Source organism: Mustela nigripes, chromosome 17 (genome assembly GCF_022355385.1).
Source record: "Mustela nigripes isolate SB6536 chromosome 17, MUSNIG.SB6536, whole genome shotgun sequence".
Taxonomy (NCBI): Eukaryota; Metazoa; Chordata; class Mammalia; order Carnivora; family Mustelidae; genus Mustela; species Mustela nigripes.
This window is the reverse complement of record NC_081573.1, coordinates 8,366,890-8,383,256: the sequence shown is the minus strand read 5'-3', so window position 1 is coordinate 8,383,256 and position 16,367 is coordinate 8,366,890. Positions and strand designations below refer to the sequence as shown.

Below are 16,367 nucleotides of genomic sequence, written 5' to 3'. Positions count from 1 at the left end.
CCACCTTCACTTCACATCTGGTTCCACACGCAGAACCTTTATTGGGCACCTGCCATGCCGAGCAAGGGGCCCAACGTAGGGATCCCTTCACACTGGCCCCAACTTGGGCCACCTTGTTCCCAGGACACCCCGACCTCTCTGTGATACCCACCTGGGAGCACATGTGATGCCCTAGAGCGGTTGGCCCCCAGCACCATCCCCCCTCCCACTTGTCCATCGCCCGTAGAGCCTGGGGTCCCCAGCGTGAGCCCTCTGGCCACCCCCAAAGGTGGGGCTCTGAGGTCCCCGGGCCAGCGGGGGCTGTGAGGCTCTGCGGGGTGGCCTGTGGATGGGGGCGCTCCTCAGGTTTTCTGGATCACCACCTGGAACTTACCTGGAAGAGAAGGGTGGGCTTCAGTTTGAGGCTGGGATGTGGGGGGCGAGGCAGAGAGCATGGCTCAGAGCTGCGCTTCCCAGCCCCGCGCCAGCAGACTGGGTGGCCTTGGGCTGGGCCTCGGGGTGGTCCAAGGGGTTGCTGCTCCCCGCCCACCTGGCCGGCATCCCATCACCGTGGGTGATGAGGAGCAGGAAGGTCAAGTACGCAGGCTGCTGGGGAGGGGCCCGGCTTCCGGGGCACGTGATGCTCAGGTCCCCTGCCCTGAGTTGGCCACGGGGACCAGCAGAAGAACACACACCTCAGGGCAGGGATGTGTGTGTGGGGGGAAGAGCAGAGGGCAGGATGGTCCGAGGGAGGTGTGAAGCTTCAGCTAGTCCGATGGAGGCCCCTGGGGGTCAGGAGGACCCCCTGCCAGGCCGGCTGTAATCCACGGACCCTGGCCTGTCCTTTGGGGACCCCCAGCGAGCATCAAGCAGGCTGACTTCTGTCATGTCCACACAGAATAACGTTCACAACCACTAGACCAGCTTTCGTCCTTGAGGCTCTCTGCTCCAGGGCTGCTACACCTAAGGAAGTAGGCTGGGGGGCGCAGAGGGGGCATCGCAGGGCCAGGGGTGCAGATGGGCTGGCTTAAGCTCTCAGCAGCCTGGCCCCGCCTCCCAGAGCCGGGGGAGCAGGGAAAGTTCCAGAGCCCCACTTCACAGGAAGGACAGGGAGGGCCCCTCCCCCACGACTCACAGGTGGGCAGGGATGCCACGGAGGCGGTGACCAGGCTCTTGATGCCCAGGGTGCTGAGGGCGCCTCGCAGAAGGCCGCAGGTGAAGGCCAGGAACTGGGGACGGGGTTGGGGGGCAGCACATCACCCAGGGAAGCGGGGAGGCCAAAACCCAGGCCCGGGGCTCCACGGTGGGGGCAGCTCCTCCCTGGGGTCCTGGGCCATGGGCCAGGCCCTCCACCTGAGGAGAGGCCCACCTTCGCGGGGGAGGAGTGCTGAGGAAATAGGGGGAGGTCAAGTCCAAGTGCCTTCCCTACCTTGGGTGCTTCCTCCAGATACTGCAGGCCCGAGGCCATCCGGATGAGGAGGGGGAAGCTGTTATCCTGTAGGACGTAGGTCCCCTGGGGACAGAGAAGAACCCAGTGGGGGCTGGGGGGTGCCCGTGCATTTGTACTGGGGAACAGAAGGTCAGGGCCCAGAGCTCCTCACCCTGTGGGGCTGCGGTCTGGAAGGACCTGGGCCTCCGAACCCATCATCGTGGGCCCCATCCTTCCAAGCTCCAGAAGGGCCCAGGGGCTTCCTGAGCTGGGCCAGGGATCCCCCCATGGGGTGTGTGGGTCTTGCCCTCTAGCAGCCTGAATTCCAGGGGAGACAGCAGACCAGGACCTTCCTCCCAGGGCTGGGGCTGCGGGAAGAATCTGCAGGCCGGGCCTGGCACAGCATGGGCACCTAGTGGGGACTCGGACCAGCTTGAGACTTGCTGTCGTGCCTGGAGAGATGCTGCTAACCATGGGGAGCCTACTTGCTGCCCCTCCCAGGAAGTTTGTGGACATTCTGGAAATCGCTGTGACCACCCCCACCCCCCACACTGCAGCCTCCTGGGTTCTCTCAGAGGACTGGGCAGAGGTCCCGAGAGGGGTGGTGCTGCCAATCAGGAAACCCGGCTCTTGCCAATGGGCTCAGGGCAGCCTGCCACTCCCACTCCCCCCACCCCCCGCTCCCCGCCAGTGATGGCCAGCCTGCTGCACCCTCCCTCTGGGTGCTCTCCTCCTCTCGGTGTCAGGCTCCACCTGCAGTTGGCAGTCTGGAAGCTGGGCCGGGGCGCGCGCAGCACACCTGGTGATTGGTACGGAGGCTGTCCATCTGCTTTTGGAACACGGCCACCCACAGGTCTTTGCACAGGAACTTGAGGATGTCCAGCTCCTCCCTGAAGGCCAGCGTCTCCTGGGGCAGCCTGGAGGGCAGGGACAGCCGCTTGGGCCCGGCCGATGCTGTGGGGCCAGGAGGGGCCGGGATGGGGAGCCCACGGTGAGGAAGAGGGAGGAAGCCCAGCTGGGGTCCCCTCTGGAGCAATGCCACCCTCCCCACCCAGGCCCAGGAAGGGACTCGACCTCAGCTCCTGCCTGCCTCTGGCCAAGGATAGCAGGCGCCGGCTCTCACCTCTCTCCCAGGGCCTGGCCCACACGGAAGCCCATGCCCTCCAGGACACACAGGCTCATCTTCTGTCCCTAAAAGGTCAGGGAAGAGAGGCTCAGGGGCCCGTGGCCACCTCCACCTGGGAGCCACCCAGGATAGCAGCTGCAGAGGGTCCTTTAAGACCAGTGTGCCCACCCCTGCCCACTCGGGGCTGAGGAGAGCCAGGAGGGGGCGCCTTCCAGGACAGGTCCAGGCCTTTGGATGCCTTCAGTTCTTCAACATGGCCCCGCAGATGCCATTAGCTCTAGAGACCAGTGCCCCCTTGCCTCAGGAAAAATGGGGGTATTCCCAGTCACAGCTTCAGCATGCTTGTCACTGAGAACACCAGCCACTTATCAGAGCATCTCTAGTGCGGGTCCTCACAGCACCCTGGCTGGGGCTCTAGGTGACCCACCGAAGGGCCTGTATGGCTGCAGGCACGTGGCTGCAGCAAGGGAGCCACAGGGCGGGGGCACACACCCCCCCACCCCGGGCCTGGCCAGCAGGAAGCTCTCAAAATTGATTGTGATTGTCATGCCTGAACACTTCAGCCAGGAACCCTGGGAGGGCCCCACAGGGGCTCAGGCCAGGAGATGCGCCCTCGGTGCTCAGGGAAGGCAGGCCAGGGGCCCACAGGAGGAGGGGACAGCAGGCAGGCTGTAGGTGGTGTCTGGGCACCCGTGAGGGCTGATGGCAAGCCCCAAGGAGGGTAGTCGCGTGTGTGTTTCCTGTGGGTGTCCTGAAGAGGACGGAGCGGGGAGGCATCAGATCTACCAGGACAGCATAGGCAGGGAGGCGTCGTGCTCCTCGAAGAAACTCTAGCAGAGCCTGGGAGGGGGCAGCAGTCCCCAGGCCTGAGCCCTTCTGGGTCAGACAGGCCATTAGCACAGCCATCCCAGTGGTGGACAGGATCTGTCCAGCTAGATCCAGCTCTGAGACGCTGTCCTGGCCTCCTCAGCAGGCCTCGAGGGCCTTCCGGGACCCAGCTGTCCCTCTGCTGCCGTCTGCCCTGCCCCCAGGGACAGCCTCCCTTAGTCCAAGAGCTCACTCACAGGGCCCTGTCCCCACACCCGGAGGCCACCCTTCTCCCCTCCTCTGGCCCAGGTTAGGTCCCCTGTCCCCATCCTGGGCCGTCTATGGAGGGGGACCCCAGCTCTGTGGGCACCCAAGCTGGCCATCCACCAGCTTGGATGGCCACCACCAGTGGTGGCCTCGGCACGCGGGGCCCACTCAGCAGCCCAGCAAAGTGACAAGTGCGGATTCGAGCACGTACCAGGCACCAGCTGCTTTGTACAAACCTCTGGTTTTATCTGAACCACACTGTAAGGGAGGTCATAGTTCACACCTGGAAACCTGGGCTTGGAGGAGCTCGGTGACAGGCACCTGAGGCCACATCGCACCTTTTAAACCCAGGCAGGGCTAGCTCCCAAACCTAGATGGCCAGGGACTGGGGGTGGCCAGGACGACACCCCTGACTGGAGGCCAGGGCTGTGGCCCACCTCGGGAGGAAGTGCTGGGAGTACGGAGGCCCAAGCAGAGGTTGCCTGTGTCCTCGAGCAAGGTGGCCCTCTTCTCGGCCAGGCTTCCCGGCTGCTAGGCCCTTGCCCGCCATTCCGTGCTCTACCTGTGGGGACCGGACCTGGTGAGGACACAGCTTCCTGCTGGCTGTCACCGGGCAGCCCTCTGGTCCCTTGCTGGCACGCGTCTGGCGTGAGGCAGACATGGGCCCTGTGACCCCACCTCCTCCCTGGGACAGAGAGGACAGTGTTAGCTGTGCTGCCTCCCTCCCAGTGTCCTCGTGAGCATTAAATGTGGGCCAAGTGCTCCCAAGGGCTCAGCAAATGTTTCTGTCCCTGTCACTCACCACCTCTGTATCTGTAAATCTTGGTGACCAGCCTGGGGCGGAAGAAAAGCCCCAGGAAGGAGGGGCTCTGTCCAGTGGGCTGACTTATTCAGCACCCAGAATCCTGCCTGCCACGCCCTCAGCTAACCTTCTCTGCCAGTTGGCAGGGTGGCCGCACTCCCGTGTCCCCTCCCTTCTAGAGGTGAGCGCCTCAAAGAGGCAGGGCCAGCCTCCTCTCTGACCAAGCACATCTGCGTCTTTGAGGCCTGCCTGGCACGTGGAGACTCTCATTCATTTCACAGACATTTCCTGGTGGCCCCTAGGGGCTGGCCACTGTGCCTGAGGTTGGGGGGTGTGTGTGACAGGTGCCCAGGTGACGGGAACAGGGCAGTGCAGAGTGGGGCAGAGCCAGCTCCCCCAGGAGGGGGTCCATGGGGTGCCTCTCAGAGGAGGGGGCTGGGAAGGGGAGGGAACTCCCAGCAGAGGCTGTGTACCAAGGCAAGGAGGCAGGGAGAGGGATGGGGGTGTGGCTCTGGCCTTGAGGGTGGGAGACAGCATTGACAGGTGGGGATGGGGGCGGGTGGGGGGGTTGCAGACCAGGCTGGGGGCGGGGGCACTGTGGTAGAGGGCACACCATTCTGCCCCAGCCTCGTCGGAACTAATGGTGTTAGTGGCTTCAGCCCAGGTGGGGACATCGCCAGGAGAAAAGCCCCAGTCTGAGTGCTCCTGGAGTGGGGGGGCGGGCAAAGCGGGAAGGGGGTGGGGTGGCACCGCAAGCCCGGGTCGCAGCCAGGACAGCAGCCCTCAGCAGACAGCCCGGGACTCAGCAGCGTCCTCAGCTGGGCCAGGGAGCTCCAGGGGTGGGGGGTGGTCTGGAAAGGTTTCCCTTTGGTGAACTTCAGACTGCCTGGGTTCAAGGGCCGGCTCCGCTTCTTACTGACCTTGGGCAAGTTATCTCATGGCCCCGGGCCTCAGTTTCCCCATGTGTGAAATGGGCCTGACGGCAGGCCCTACCTTACAACGGTGTCGTGACCCACACTGGGCAACAGTTGTGGCAACTCCAGACTCCGGCCACGTGAGAGGCCAGGGCAGTAGGTGCTGAACTGGAAAGATCCAGGCAATGCGGATGAACAGAAGAAAAGGGAGGGGCAGAGGATGAGCAGGTGACAGGGGAAAGGGTGGAGGTGGAAGGGAGGGGAAGCCCCAAGGCTTTATCCCCGCCTGCCTCCACCAGTCCCTACGAAAGCTCTTCAGGGATTAGAGGCTTATCGTTCTCACGGAAGCCTGGGCCCAACTCTCCTCCTCCCTGCACAGCCCAGAGCAGGAGCCAGAGCCAGAGCCAGAGCCAGAGCCAGAATGGTTCTGGACTCCCACCACCGTCCCTCCCAACATCAAATGAGTTTGCACAACAGCCCACTGAAAGGAAACGAGATGCAGGAAGAGAGGGAAGCCCCTTCCAGAAGGCCCTCGTAGCACCCCCCCAGCTGGGAGGAATGGGCAGCCACAGGGGCAGCCCGGGGAAATGGGATGTACCGTAGTGAAAATAACAAAGGGAGTGGACAGACGGACACATCTGTAAGGGGGATGAAGCCTCCCAGGCTGTCACACTGGCACAGAAGTTCTAAGTCCCATGGAAGGGCCCCAGGCCGTCTGATGCTCATCCCAGGGCCAAGAAGACACGTTGGAATTGTGTGGAAGAAGGATCGCAGAGACAGTAAGAGAAGAGGCTACTCCCTGTAGGGAGGCCCAAGCCCTGAGGAGGAGGAGGAAGAGGACGACAATGATGACTATGACGACGACAACAGGGAAACAAGCAAACCGAGCCCTGGACTCGCAAAGAGCATCCAGGACTGGGGGTGGGGGAGGGGCATGCCAGGCTCCTTCCGGTCTCTTCCACTGCCCTGGCCCTCAGTGATCTGTGCAGGCCCAGCTGTGGGGCTCCTGCCTTAAGAGGAGCATGGGGAGAGGGGACGTCCCCACATGGCCCAGGAAGCGAGGAGAGTGAACGCATAAGAATGAGGATGCTGGGCGCCTGGGTGGCTCAGTGGGTTAAGCCGCTGCCTTCGGCTCAGGTCATGATCTCAGGGTCCTGGGATCGAGTCCCGCATCAGGCTGTCTGCTCAGCAGGGAGCCTGCTTCCCTTCCTCTCTCTCTCTGCCTGCCTCTCTGCCTACTTGTGATCTCTCTCTGTCAAATAAATAAAATCTTAAAAAAAAAAAAAAAGAATGAGGATGCTGCCCACCCTATGGGCCTGGACTCACCTCCTGCATCCACCCAGGTGGTCCCAGACCCCCCCAGGTCCTACCTTCTCCTTCTCAACACTCCCAAAGCACCCCCAGACTTGATTCCTTCCACCCCAGGCTGAGTGCCTGCCTGGGCCCCAGGCCCCTGCCGCAGCCTGCCTGCCGCATGTCCCTTCAGGCTCATTCGTGTGGCCTGGGAGGCCATTCTGGAAAGTAGGTCTGCACCCCGCGCCCCTCAGCTTAAACCTTCCAGGGCTCCTCTAGGGGCAGAGCCCGAGCTCCCAGGGCTAGCTCCCTGGCCTCAAGTGCATGGCGCCCTCTCCAGGGCTCTGTCCTGGGGATCCACTCTGCCAGGAACTGGGACGGGGGTTCCTCAGGCTCTTGATGAGGCCGAGGGCTGCACCTGACAGCTGCCCAGGCTGGCATAGGCACCAGCTGGGCTTGGGTCAGGGAAGGTCCAGCCCCAGCAGGGTTGCTCCCGGGCTGCCTGCCAGAGCTCCGGGTCGTAGCTGACTGACACTCTCGGCTCTAAAGAGGAATGAACTCCTCCGCTTTCCTTATCTTTAAAGCTGCTGAGGTGGAGAAACCACTGCCGGCTCCTCCCTGGTTTTCCTGCTAAGATAACAGAGTCCCTTTGACCTCCTGACTCCTCTGGCTAGTCTTGCCCTCCACCTGTAACTGTCCAGAAAAATCCTTTCAGCAGCCACAGATGACCACCAGGCAGGACATGGAAATCTCCAAGACTCCTGAGCATGTGTGCTCTGGGGACAGAGGAACGAGCCACCATCCCTGCTCTCAAGGAACTTGGCAGCAGGTGGTGGGGGTGGGGGTAGACTGGAAGCTACAGGCAAGCTTCAAAGCCCAAAGCCTGCATCCTGATGTTCCCCTCAGATTTTTACCCTTGCCCCACCCCCCGAAGGGAAGGCCCCCCTCTGTAAAATGGGATGGGAGCGTCTACCTTGCAAGTCCATTCTGAGGACTAAATCCAACAGAATCTGGTGCTGGGGACACCAGAAGTACCCAACAGGAGGCCTGCATTCAGTTCAGACAGGAGACCTGTTGGACCAAAGAGAAGGAACAGAAAGAGGAAGAGAGAGGAGGGGCCAGGAGTGGAAGAAACAGGGCTGAGCAAACAATAGTTCTCTCTCTCTCTTTTTAAAGGTTTTATTTATTTGACAGAGATCACAAAAAAAGACAGAGAGGCAGGCAGAGAGAAGAGGAAGAAGCAGGCTCCCCGCTGAGCAGAGAGCCCAGGACCCTGGGATCATGACCTGAGCTGAAGGCAGATACTCAACCGACTGAGCCACCTGGGTGTCCTAAGCAGCAGTGCTCCTGATATGGTCCTGAAAATGGGGGTCCCAGGTGGCAGGCACCTGGGGGGAGCTGCTGCAGACCTCGCCCCTGGCTGCATTCCGGAAGCACTGGGGAGCTCTGGGGCAGGACCCCAGCACGGGAATCCCAGGGGCAGCTGGGTCCTGGGCCCATTCGTATGCTTTGAAAGCCCATGGTGAGCACAGCTGAGTAACGTGGCACTTCCCACACTTGCTTGACCACAGAAACCCATTAAAATGCTCCTGGAGAATGCCAGGGAAGGGGCCCAAGTTTACAGCACAGGCTTTGCATTCCTGACTCTGCCACTTGAGAGCCAGCACTCCTGTCCATCAAAGCCTCAGTTTCTCAAGCTTTGAAGCCTACAAAGCGGGGAGGATTGTGCTGACCTCTGTGGGTCAGGAGGAAGATCAAATGAAAATTGGGAGTGGGAAGCCCAGGAGCGTGCGCAGGAAACATTCATTTGTGGTAGGCACTCTTATGGTCACAAACCCCAGTCCCCACCCCAAGCCTTCCACCGCAGGGAGCTGCGTCCACGTCAACAAACCCACGCCGAGGACCTACTGTGTGCACAGGACCTACTGTGTGATGATCAATGCAGACCTTCGCCGAGCCTACACGGTGCCTGGTGTGGATGGTGGGGGGAGGACGGATGTGAATCGAAGGCTCATGTTGACCCATAGTTTAGATACATATGTGGGTGTGATAGGGCTGCCAAGGACAAATGGGAAGGGGCTGTAAGAACGTCCCAAGGACACCTGATTTGAGCTGGGGCCTCTGGGAAGGCTTCCCTAAGGAAGCCTTTGAGCCAAGGTCCAAAAGATTAATCCATGTGAACGCAGTGAAGATACAGCAGGTGAAATGAGCTGAGTGAGGAGGGAGGAGGCCGGTACAGGGGCAAAGAGGGGCCTGGACTCCAGGGTAGGGGTAGGGAGAAGTGGCACACACATTCTAAGAGAATGGGCAGGGCCCGCTTGGGGGCTGCTGGTGAGGGAGAAAAGGCTGATGTCGGGGATACTGGAGTTTCTGGCTTGAAAACCAGGCTGGATGGGGTACCTCAACACTGCAAACCAGCACCCCCCCAACACACAGGCCAATGGGCACTCCCTATCCCATGCTCTATCTTTCTCATGGCATTTCCTCAACATACTAGATTTTATTCATTTATCTTAGTGCCACCCCCTCCTGCCGGCAACTCCAGGAGGGCCAGGAGTTTTGTAGGTTTCACTGAGGAATTCCCAGAGCCTACCCCAGGGCCCAACATTTGGTAGGTTAGCGATGAAGTGTGCGGAAGGAATGAAAGAACTGGAAACTGTTGAGAACCAACACCCTCCTTGGGGCTCCTACACCAGAAAACCTAAGCGAGGTAAAATGTCCTGCATTTGGATGACGATGATCGTGCTAAGAATAATGACGAAAATAAAACTGATCGCGGCGATCACTTCTCAAGCACCTTACTCTCTCCCCCACCCTTTCTTTTTGGTAACAGATTTGGTAACAGGAGCTCCCAGGTTGGGGGGGGTGGATTAGGTGCTTGACGTCACCCCAAGGGCTTTAAAGTTTGAGTCATTTTATTCCACAGAAGAACCAGCTTCCACAATGCCAAGCACGCTACTACCTCTGGGCTTTGCACCTGCTGTTCCTTTCCTTCTGGAATGTGCTCCACTCACCCCCACCCTGCCTTAACCACGGGGCTAACTTCCTACTGTCTGTTCCTTGGAAGGCTTTTCCTCCGCCATCCCTATTCTTTTCATGACTCTATTTAAGTTTGTTTTTGTTTTTAGATTTTATTTATTTACTTGAAAGAGAGTGAGCCAGAGAGCACAAGCACCCCCGGGAGCAGCAGAGGGGGAAGTAGGCTGCCCGCTGAGCAGGGAGCCCAATGTGGGCATTGACTCCAGGACCCTGGTACCATGATCTGAGTCAAAGGCAGAGGGGTGATGGACTCAACCACCCAGGCGCTCTTCTATGGAAGTTTTCTCTATGGAACTTCTCCCTAGGTAGTGACGTATTTTTGTTGGACTCCCTAGAAGTTTCGCAAGGACAGGGAAACAGTGCCTGGAATACAATAGGCGCCTAATAAGTGTTTGTTCGAAGAGTACATGCCCCTCTCTGAGGCTGAGGTGCTGTTATAATGCCCCTTTAATAATGAGGAAACTGAGGCACGCAGGGGATTGAGTCACTGGCTCCCACACCTAGTTAGGGGAGCCGGCGGGATTCAACCCAGCAGTAAGTCTTTGGTACACGTCCAGCAGTAGTAATTATCATAATTACCGCCTGCTGACTCTGTGCTAGGCCTTGAGGTACGCTTTAGCCGCAGCGGCCTCTCTCACTTCACGGAGGAGCGAGCCAGCGCCCAGCGAGGCAGGGGCGGGGGCGGGGCTCGACCCGGGCCGTTGACCCGCCCTCGGCGCTCCCCAGGGCCTCGATCCGCCCTTTCCGCCGCAGCCCGCGTCTCCTCCCCACCCCCCCGGGGCCCGGCGCTCACCCCAGGGCCAGGGTCGGAGTGGTGCGCCCACAGCTCCGCCACCATCTCGGTATGCAGAAACTCGAAGAGTGCCACGTCCGCCATGCGCCGGCCTCGCGCCCAACGACGGTCCAGCGCTTCGCGCTCTCATTGGCCTAGCTGGACAAGCCCCGCCTCCTGCACCAGGTGCGAGCCCGCCCACCCCCGCCTCCATTGGGGTTTCAAGGTAGCCCCGCCTACCGGGCTCACATGGTGCGCGCGTGAACCCGGGAGGCTTAGAGGGAGGGCCTCTTTTCATTGGCCACACGTGACAGCATCTCCGCCCTTCTCCTTCGTCTCCCGTCTATTTCCAGGTTGCCGAGCGTTTCGATTGGCCGAATCGCTGGTTACCTGAAACAAACCTCGCTTTTCAAAATTTCTATTCGTCCACTCGCCGAGCAGCAGAATCCGGAAGCACCCGCCCAGATGCTTTCCTATTGGTTCTACCTATACTCACGTGACCCTCCCCCCCCAACCTCACAGCTGGTTTTGGGGGCTTGCTTTCTTGGTAGGTAGCGGAGCGGCTCATGTGTTTGGCCGCTGTGCCCGCTCCTCCTTCGGTAGAGACAACGCGCTTCGGCTACGCTGCGGATCCTGCAGGCTTGGAGCTTCGGTAACCAGGTACGGTGTTCGGTGATACCGCGCCCCCGCGCCCCGGCTCGTGCACCCTCCCCGGGGTCCAGCGGGGCTGTCACCCTTTCTGTGACCCTGGCGCTGGTCCCTGCGCATCTGGGGAGCCCGTGTGCCTCCGGATTTGGCCCGGGCTCGGAGGACGGTGTGGAGGGTGTGGCCTCTGCTAGGAGGCAGAATCGGAAAGAGGTGGGGTTGGGCTTCTGGGAGCTCCGGCCTCGGAGCCTGCGTCTGTCTGGTCCTCAGTTTCCCCGTCCGTGCACAGAAAGGGTGGGGCGGGTCCATTATGTCTGGCAGCAGGGATGAGGAGCCCTTTCGCAGAAGAGGAAACTGGGGCCCAGGCAGGGAACGCAGATGGCCCCAAAGCGCTAGGCCAGTCGGTGAAGGGGTTGGGAATCCGGAACCTGTGCCTTTTAACCACCGCCAGACGCCTCTCATGCGGTCCCTTCGCCCCTCTTCTCCTTAGTTCGGCGCCATGGCGTCCCAGGGTCGTCGGCGGAGACCGCCGCGGAGGCCCGAGACGGTGGTGCCGGGGGAGGCGGCCGAGACCGACTCGGAGCTCTCTGCGTCCTCGTCGGAGGAGGAGCTGTACCTGGGTCCCTCGGGCCCGACGCGCGGCCGCCCCACGGGGCTGCGGGTGGCCGGGGAAGCCGCGGAAACCGACTCGGACCCGGAGCCGGAGCCGACCGCCGCGCCGGGGGACCTGCCTGCGCTGGTGGTGCAGCGGGATACGGCCGGGGAGGCCTGGGGCGCGGAGGAGACCCCGGCGCCGGCCCCTACGCGCTCGCTGCTGCAGCTCCGGCTGGCCGAGAGCCAGGCGCGGCTGGATCACGACGTGGCGGCCGCGGTGAGCGGCGTGTACCGTCGCGCGGGCCGCGACGTGGCCGCCCTGGCCAGTAGGCTCGCGGCCGCCCAGGCGACAGGGTTGGCGGCGGCCCACAGCGTGCGCCTGGCGCGGGGAGACCTCTGCGCGCTGGCCGAGCGTCTGGACATTGTGGCCGGCTGCCGCCTGCTGCCCGACATCCGCGGCGTGCCGGGGACCGAATCTGAGCAAGACCCCGGACCGAGGGCCTAGCGGGAAGCCACTACCCGCCTGACACTGCGTCCTGGGGGTAGTAGTCCTTAAGGCCTCTGGGACCCTGTGTAGCTCTCCTGCGCATCTTGCTGTCACCCTCCGGGCGAGCCTCGCCCCCCTGGATATCACCGCGTGGTGGGGGGTACGGGATGGGAGTGGTAATATTGTGCAGTTCTACCCTGTCTTTAGCATCTGGTTCCAACCCCCGGCCCCTGGCCCTGTCTACTCCCTGGTTCCAAGCCTGTCCCTGAGGCTTGGCTCCAGCCCCTGGTAACCAGTAGTTCTTGATCTTTCTGTCGTGGGGTCTCACCTCTCTGTGCTCTGCCTTTCTTGACTTTGGGTTCTGCTCAGGGGCCGGTTCTTGCTTCCTGCAGGAGCCCCAGAATCTGGTGCATCCTCCTTAACTCCCTTGGCTCTGCCTCTGGACCTAGCCGCACCTCTGAAATTTTGGACCCCCCTACCTCCCCCACCAGCTGGGCCTTGGCCCACGTTCCATCTTCTGGTCCTGGTCCTGCTTTCTCCTCGCTTGCAGTCCCTGGGCTTAGTTCCTCTCCTGGGCCCCATCCCCTTTCTTGAGTCCAGTTGTAGTTTTAGGATCAGTTTTGTGTCTTTTGCCTTCCCCCTTCTGCTTATACTACGTACCGGATGCTGAGCTTTACAGACACCCACCCATGGTTTCCTTCATCAGGTGGAAGGTGAGGCCCCCTCCTGACCCAAGGGAGTCCTCCCAATTTTCCAGGCCCAAGAGAGCACCTTCAGCAGCCCCACTAGTCGTCCCCACCCTTCTAGCCAAGGTGGCATTTTTGTGTCCAAGTTCTAGATGCAACATGGGTCTCTTCTTGGCTCTCCAGGCTGGCAGTGGCACTCTTCAGGCACTCAGGGCCTGATGGATCTTCTTGGTGCTTTCTGACCCCGATTGGCAGATAAGGACCACACACACAAAGTGTCTGTTCCCAAGGTTGGCGCTGGAGGCTACAGGGACTTGGATTTCTGGCTCAGCTCAGGGTCTGGGGTTAGCAGACTCTCTGCGCTGTCTTCTGTCCCCAGCCCTGGCCCCCAAGTCCCATTCACATTTATCTGCCTCCCACACTTTGTAATCCCAACCCCAAGCTGAGATCTGAGCTCCTCCCCCGACCACTGATAGAGAAGGAAAGAAGGGTGCTCTATGCCGTCTCATTAAAACTCAAAACACTTACTGCTATGGAGAATTTGTCTTGTCTCCCCACCCAAGCGGGGTAGGTTTGTTGAAGATTTCTCTGAGAATGGGGGCCCTGGGAGATCTCTCATACTGGGCCTATTAAAGGTGAGGCTTGAGCCAGGAAATCGGGACCCCCTAGGTTTTTTTGCCCAGGTTCTGCATTTACTCACATTCTGTTAACTCAGCACACAGTTACCAAGCACTTACTGTGCGCCTTGTCCCATGCTGGGCACTGGAGGGGGGCCCAGCAGCCAACCCAGGCCCTCACAGAGCTTACAGCCTGCTGGGGGAGACAGGCATTAATAAAATAGTCTCCTAAATAAATGGGTAGTTTTCATAATTGCAGTGTACATTGAGCTGTGATTTTTCTGGCACCGTGTTGGGTGTCCTGAAGACATACAGGAGTTCTGTGAGGGCAGAGCCTAGACCTCTCTGACCTTGTCTGGGCAGATGGGGGGAGGACATGTGGCTTTGCCAAGGAAGTGATGCGTGAGTGTGAGCTGAGCCGTGATGCTGTAAACAGGTGAAACTAGATTGAGTGGAGAAGAGTTTCCAGGGAGGGGGAAGGGGTGACAGCATGTGCAAAGCCCCTGAGTCAGAAGGGAGCATAACCTATTTAACAGAAGAAGGTGGCTGTGTTCTGTTGGAGAGAGCCGTAGGGCCGGGGTGGCAAGCAGATGGGGTGAGTGGTATTCCCAGCAGAGGCCAGATGAGGCTGGGCTTTTTTTTTTTTTTTTTTTTTTTGACAGAGAGATCACAAGTAGGCAGAGAGAGAGAGGAAGGGAAGCAGGCTCCCTGCTGAGCAGAGAACCCAATGCAGGGCTCGATCTCAGGACCCTAGGATCATGACCTGAACCAAAGGCCAGAGGCTTTCACCCCCTGAGCCACCCAGGCACCCCTAGGCTGGGCTTTTAAACCAGGTGAGGACTCAGCTTCTATTAAACAACCAGCAAGCAGAGAATGGTGCCACCGAGTATGTGTTTCATGAAGGAGATTGTTGGGCTGTGCTTCTGTAGGGTGCCTGCTTTGGGGAAAATACCCAGAAATGCTGGTTTAGAAATGAACTGGGATGCCTGGGTGGTTCAGTCAGTTAAGCGTCTGCCTTTGGCTCAGGCCATGATCCCAGGGTCCTGGGATGGAGTCCAATAGAGGGTTCCCTGTTCAGCGGGGAGCCTGCATCTCCCTCTCCCTCTGCCCCTCCACTCGTGCTGACTCACTCACAAATAAATACAATCTCTAAAAATTAAATAAATATCCTTTAAATGTGCAGTGGAGCTCAGAAGAGAGCATGGGAAGTCTCCTCAGCCCAAACTGCAGGAAGAGCTTCAGACTGGGGGCCCTGACAATATTTGTCCGTAGCAGAGACCCAGGGCCTTGGAATTTCACGGCTGCCAGGCCCTGGGCCAGGCTGTTTGGAGGGAAGCAGAGACCCCTGCGTAAAACTCAGTCCCTCAGAGATCCACCTCCCATGAGAGCCTGTGGTGAAAAAAAGGCTGATTGATACCATAAAGACACACCCAGAAAGTTGGCCCATCTCTGCTTGGGCTCCGGGTGGAGGGAATGTTTCCTCGGGGACTTCACCACCAACCGCTTGACCAGGCTTTAGATTTACCGCTGTGGAACAGGACAGGGAACCCCCAGCATAGAAACCAACTGAAGGTGAGCTCTGGCTGAAGCTGGGGGGCCCATCCCTAAGTGGCCTCGTGGTGAGTTAGAGCAGGTTCAGGTCACCCAGATTTGAGGGCACGATCGAAAACTGCAAAGCACACCTGAAGATTACGTGATGAGCTAGTCTGGGCAGCTGCTTCCCTTCCCCAGATCCCCACCTTGGAGAATCTGGAAGAAAGCAAGTGTTCTGTTTGTGTGCTAAGTGTGCAGACAGCCAGCAAATGGGGGATAAGATGAGCCTAAGGTCAGAGGTTTATCTATGGGATCCATTTGGAACGCCTCAAAGGGCAGCACGGACCCTGCGGGGTTACCCGTGTATGCTGCTCTCCCCTGGGAATTTGGTGCAACTCTACAAAAGGTGCACCAGGAAATGATGTGGTCAGAAATGTGGCTGCGACAGCAGAACAGCTCCTCTGCAGCTCCTTTGCTGTTTGTCATTGGCACACAGGTCCTGGGATCTGCCACCGGTCAGTGCAAGCCAGAAGGTCAAAAGAAACGGGGCCACAGGGGCCAAGGCATAATCCGACCGATAATTGCTCAGCACCCTTTGGCATCCGTTTGGTTCAGATCTCACGGCATTTGCCTGACTGTGAGTTTAGCCGCCTTATCGACTCTGTCCTTCCCTGGAGATACAGTGTTCAGGGTCCTCAGTCCAGGCTTCCCAGGGCACAGTAGAAGTTTTATCAGGGAGGGGACTAGCCTGCAAGAGGGTGGCATTACTATTCTCACTGGCAACGGGAGTCCCAGCAGAGGGTAAGAATCTGTGGGATTGGGGCGCCTGGGTGGCTCAGTGGGTTAAGCCTCTGCCTTTGGCTCAGGTCATGATCTCAGGGTCCTGGTTTTGAGCCCAGCATCAGGCTCTGTGCTCAGCAGGGAGCCTGCTTCCCCCCTCTCTCTATGCCTGCCTCTCTGCCTACTTGTGATCTCTGTCAAATAAATAAATAAAATCTTTAAAAAAAAAAAAGTATCTGTGGGATTGGGGTGCCTGGGTGGCTCAGTCAGTTAAGAGTCTGCCTTCAGCTCAGGTCATGGTCCTGGGGTCCTGGGATTGAGTCCCACGTCGGGCTCCCAGCTCAGTGGGAACCCTCTGCCTCTCCCCTTCTGTGCTCACTCACTCTCAAATAAATAAAATCTTAAAAAAAAAAAAAAAAAAAAAAGCATCCATGGGATTTCTACATGTGCCAGCAGCATGGAGGACTCTGAAAACACAACCGTAGTTGGTGTGGATGTGGCCGTTTTCTCTGTTTCCACTGTGTGAGCTTCAGGGAGAACTCTGGGCTTGGTGCCGGAGGGTCAGAGAGGAGCTCTCTGCTTCCAGTCCTCAGTGCG

General features: G+C 59.5%; 2 protein-coding genes across 5 annotated transcripts; one reads left to right on the top strand and one right to left on the bottom strand.

The window, feature by feature from the left end:
- Positions 1-21: 21 nt before the first annotated feature.
- On the bottom strand, positions 22-10,588 carry TRAPPC6A (trafficking protein particle complex subunit 6A). 4 transcript variants are annotated; one of them, XM_059383107.1, is made up of 7 exons: positions 10,450-10,588; positions 4,171-4,293; positions 2,532-2,599; positions 2,162-2,325; positions 1,409-1,520; positions 1,115-1,208; positions 22-373 (listed from the first exon to the last, which is right to left on the bottom strand). In XM_059383107.1, the coding sequence occupies exons 1-7, from the start codon at positions 10,531-10,533 to the stop codon at positions 356-358; spliced, it is 663 nt and encodes a 220-aa protein (XP_059239090.1). In that variant the 5' UTR covers positions 10,534-10,588; the 3' UTR covers positions 22-355. The 4 variants fall into 4 exon arrangements, with proteins under 4 accessions (XP_059239090.1, XP_059239091.1, XP_059239092.1 ...); XM_059383108.1 differs by having other exon boundaries at positions 1,409-1,492; positions 2,208-2,325; positions 10,450-10,576; XM_059383109.1 differs by lacking the exon at positions 4,171-4,293 and having other exon boundaries at positions 10,450-10,579.
- A 343-nt stretch (positions 10,589-10,931) lies between these two features.
- BLOC1S3 (biogenesis of lysosomal organelles complex 1 subunit 3) lies at positions 10,932-13,710 on the top strand. Its single transcript, XM_059383111.1, has 2 exons — positions 10,932-11,088; positions 11,564-13,710. The coding sequence occupies exon 2, from the start codon at positions 11,573-11,575 to the stop codon at positions 12,170-12,172; it is 600 nt and encodes a 199-aa protein (XP_059239094.1). The 5' UTR covers positions 10,932-11,088; positions 11,564-11,572; the 3' UTR covers positions 12,173-13,710.
- The last annotated feature ends 2,657 nt before the right edge of the window (positions 13,711-16,367 follow it).

What these genes read in the sequence shown, in the direction of transcription:
- TRAPPC6A (XM_059383107.1), bottom strand. Translation starts at nt 10,533, where the DNA reads ATGGCGGACGTGGCACTCTTCGAGTTTCTGCATACCGAGATGGTGGCG. An exon ending in TTCCAGACTGCCAACTGCAG is followed by an intron (nt 1,521 to 2,161) that starts GTGGAGCCTGAC and finishes GGCACCCCCCAG; the next exon opens with CCCCCACTGGGTTCTTCTCT. An exon ending in ATCTGGAGGAAGCACCCAAG is followed by an intron (nt 1,209 to 1,408) that starts GTAGGGAAGGCA and finishes CCCCGTCCCCAG; the next exon opens with TTCCTGGCCTTCACCTGCGG.
- BLOC1S3 (XM_059383111.1), top strand. Translation starts at nt 11,573, where the DNA reads ATGGCGTCCCAGGGTCGTCGGCGGAGACCGCCGCGGAGGCCCGAGACG.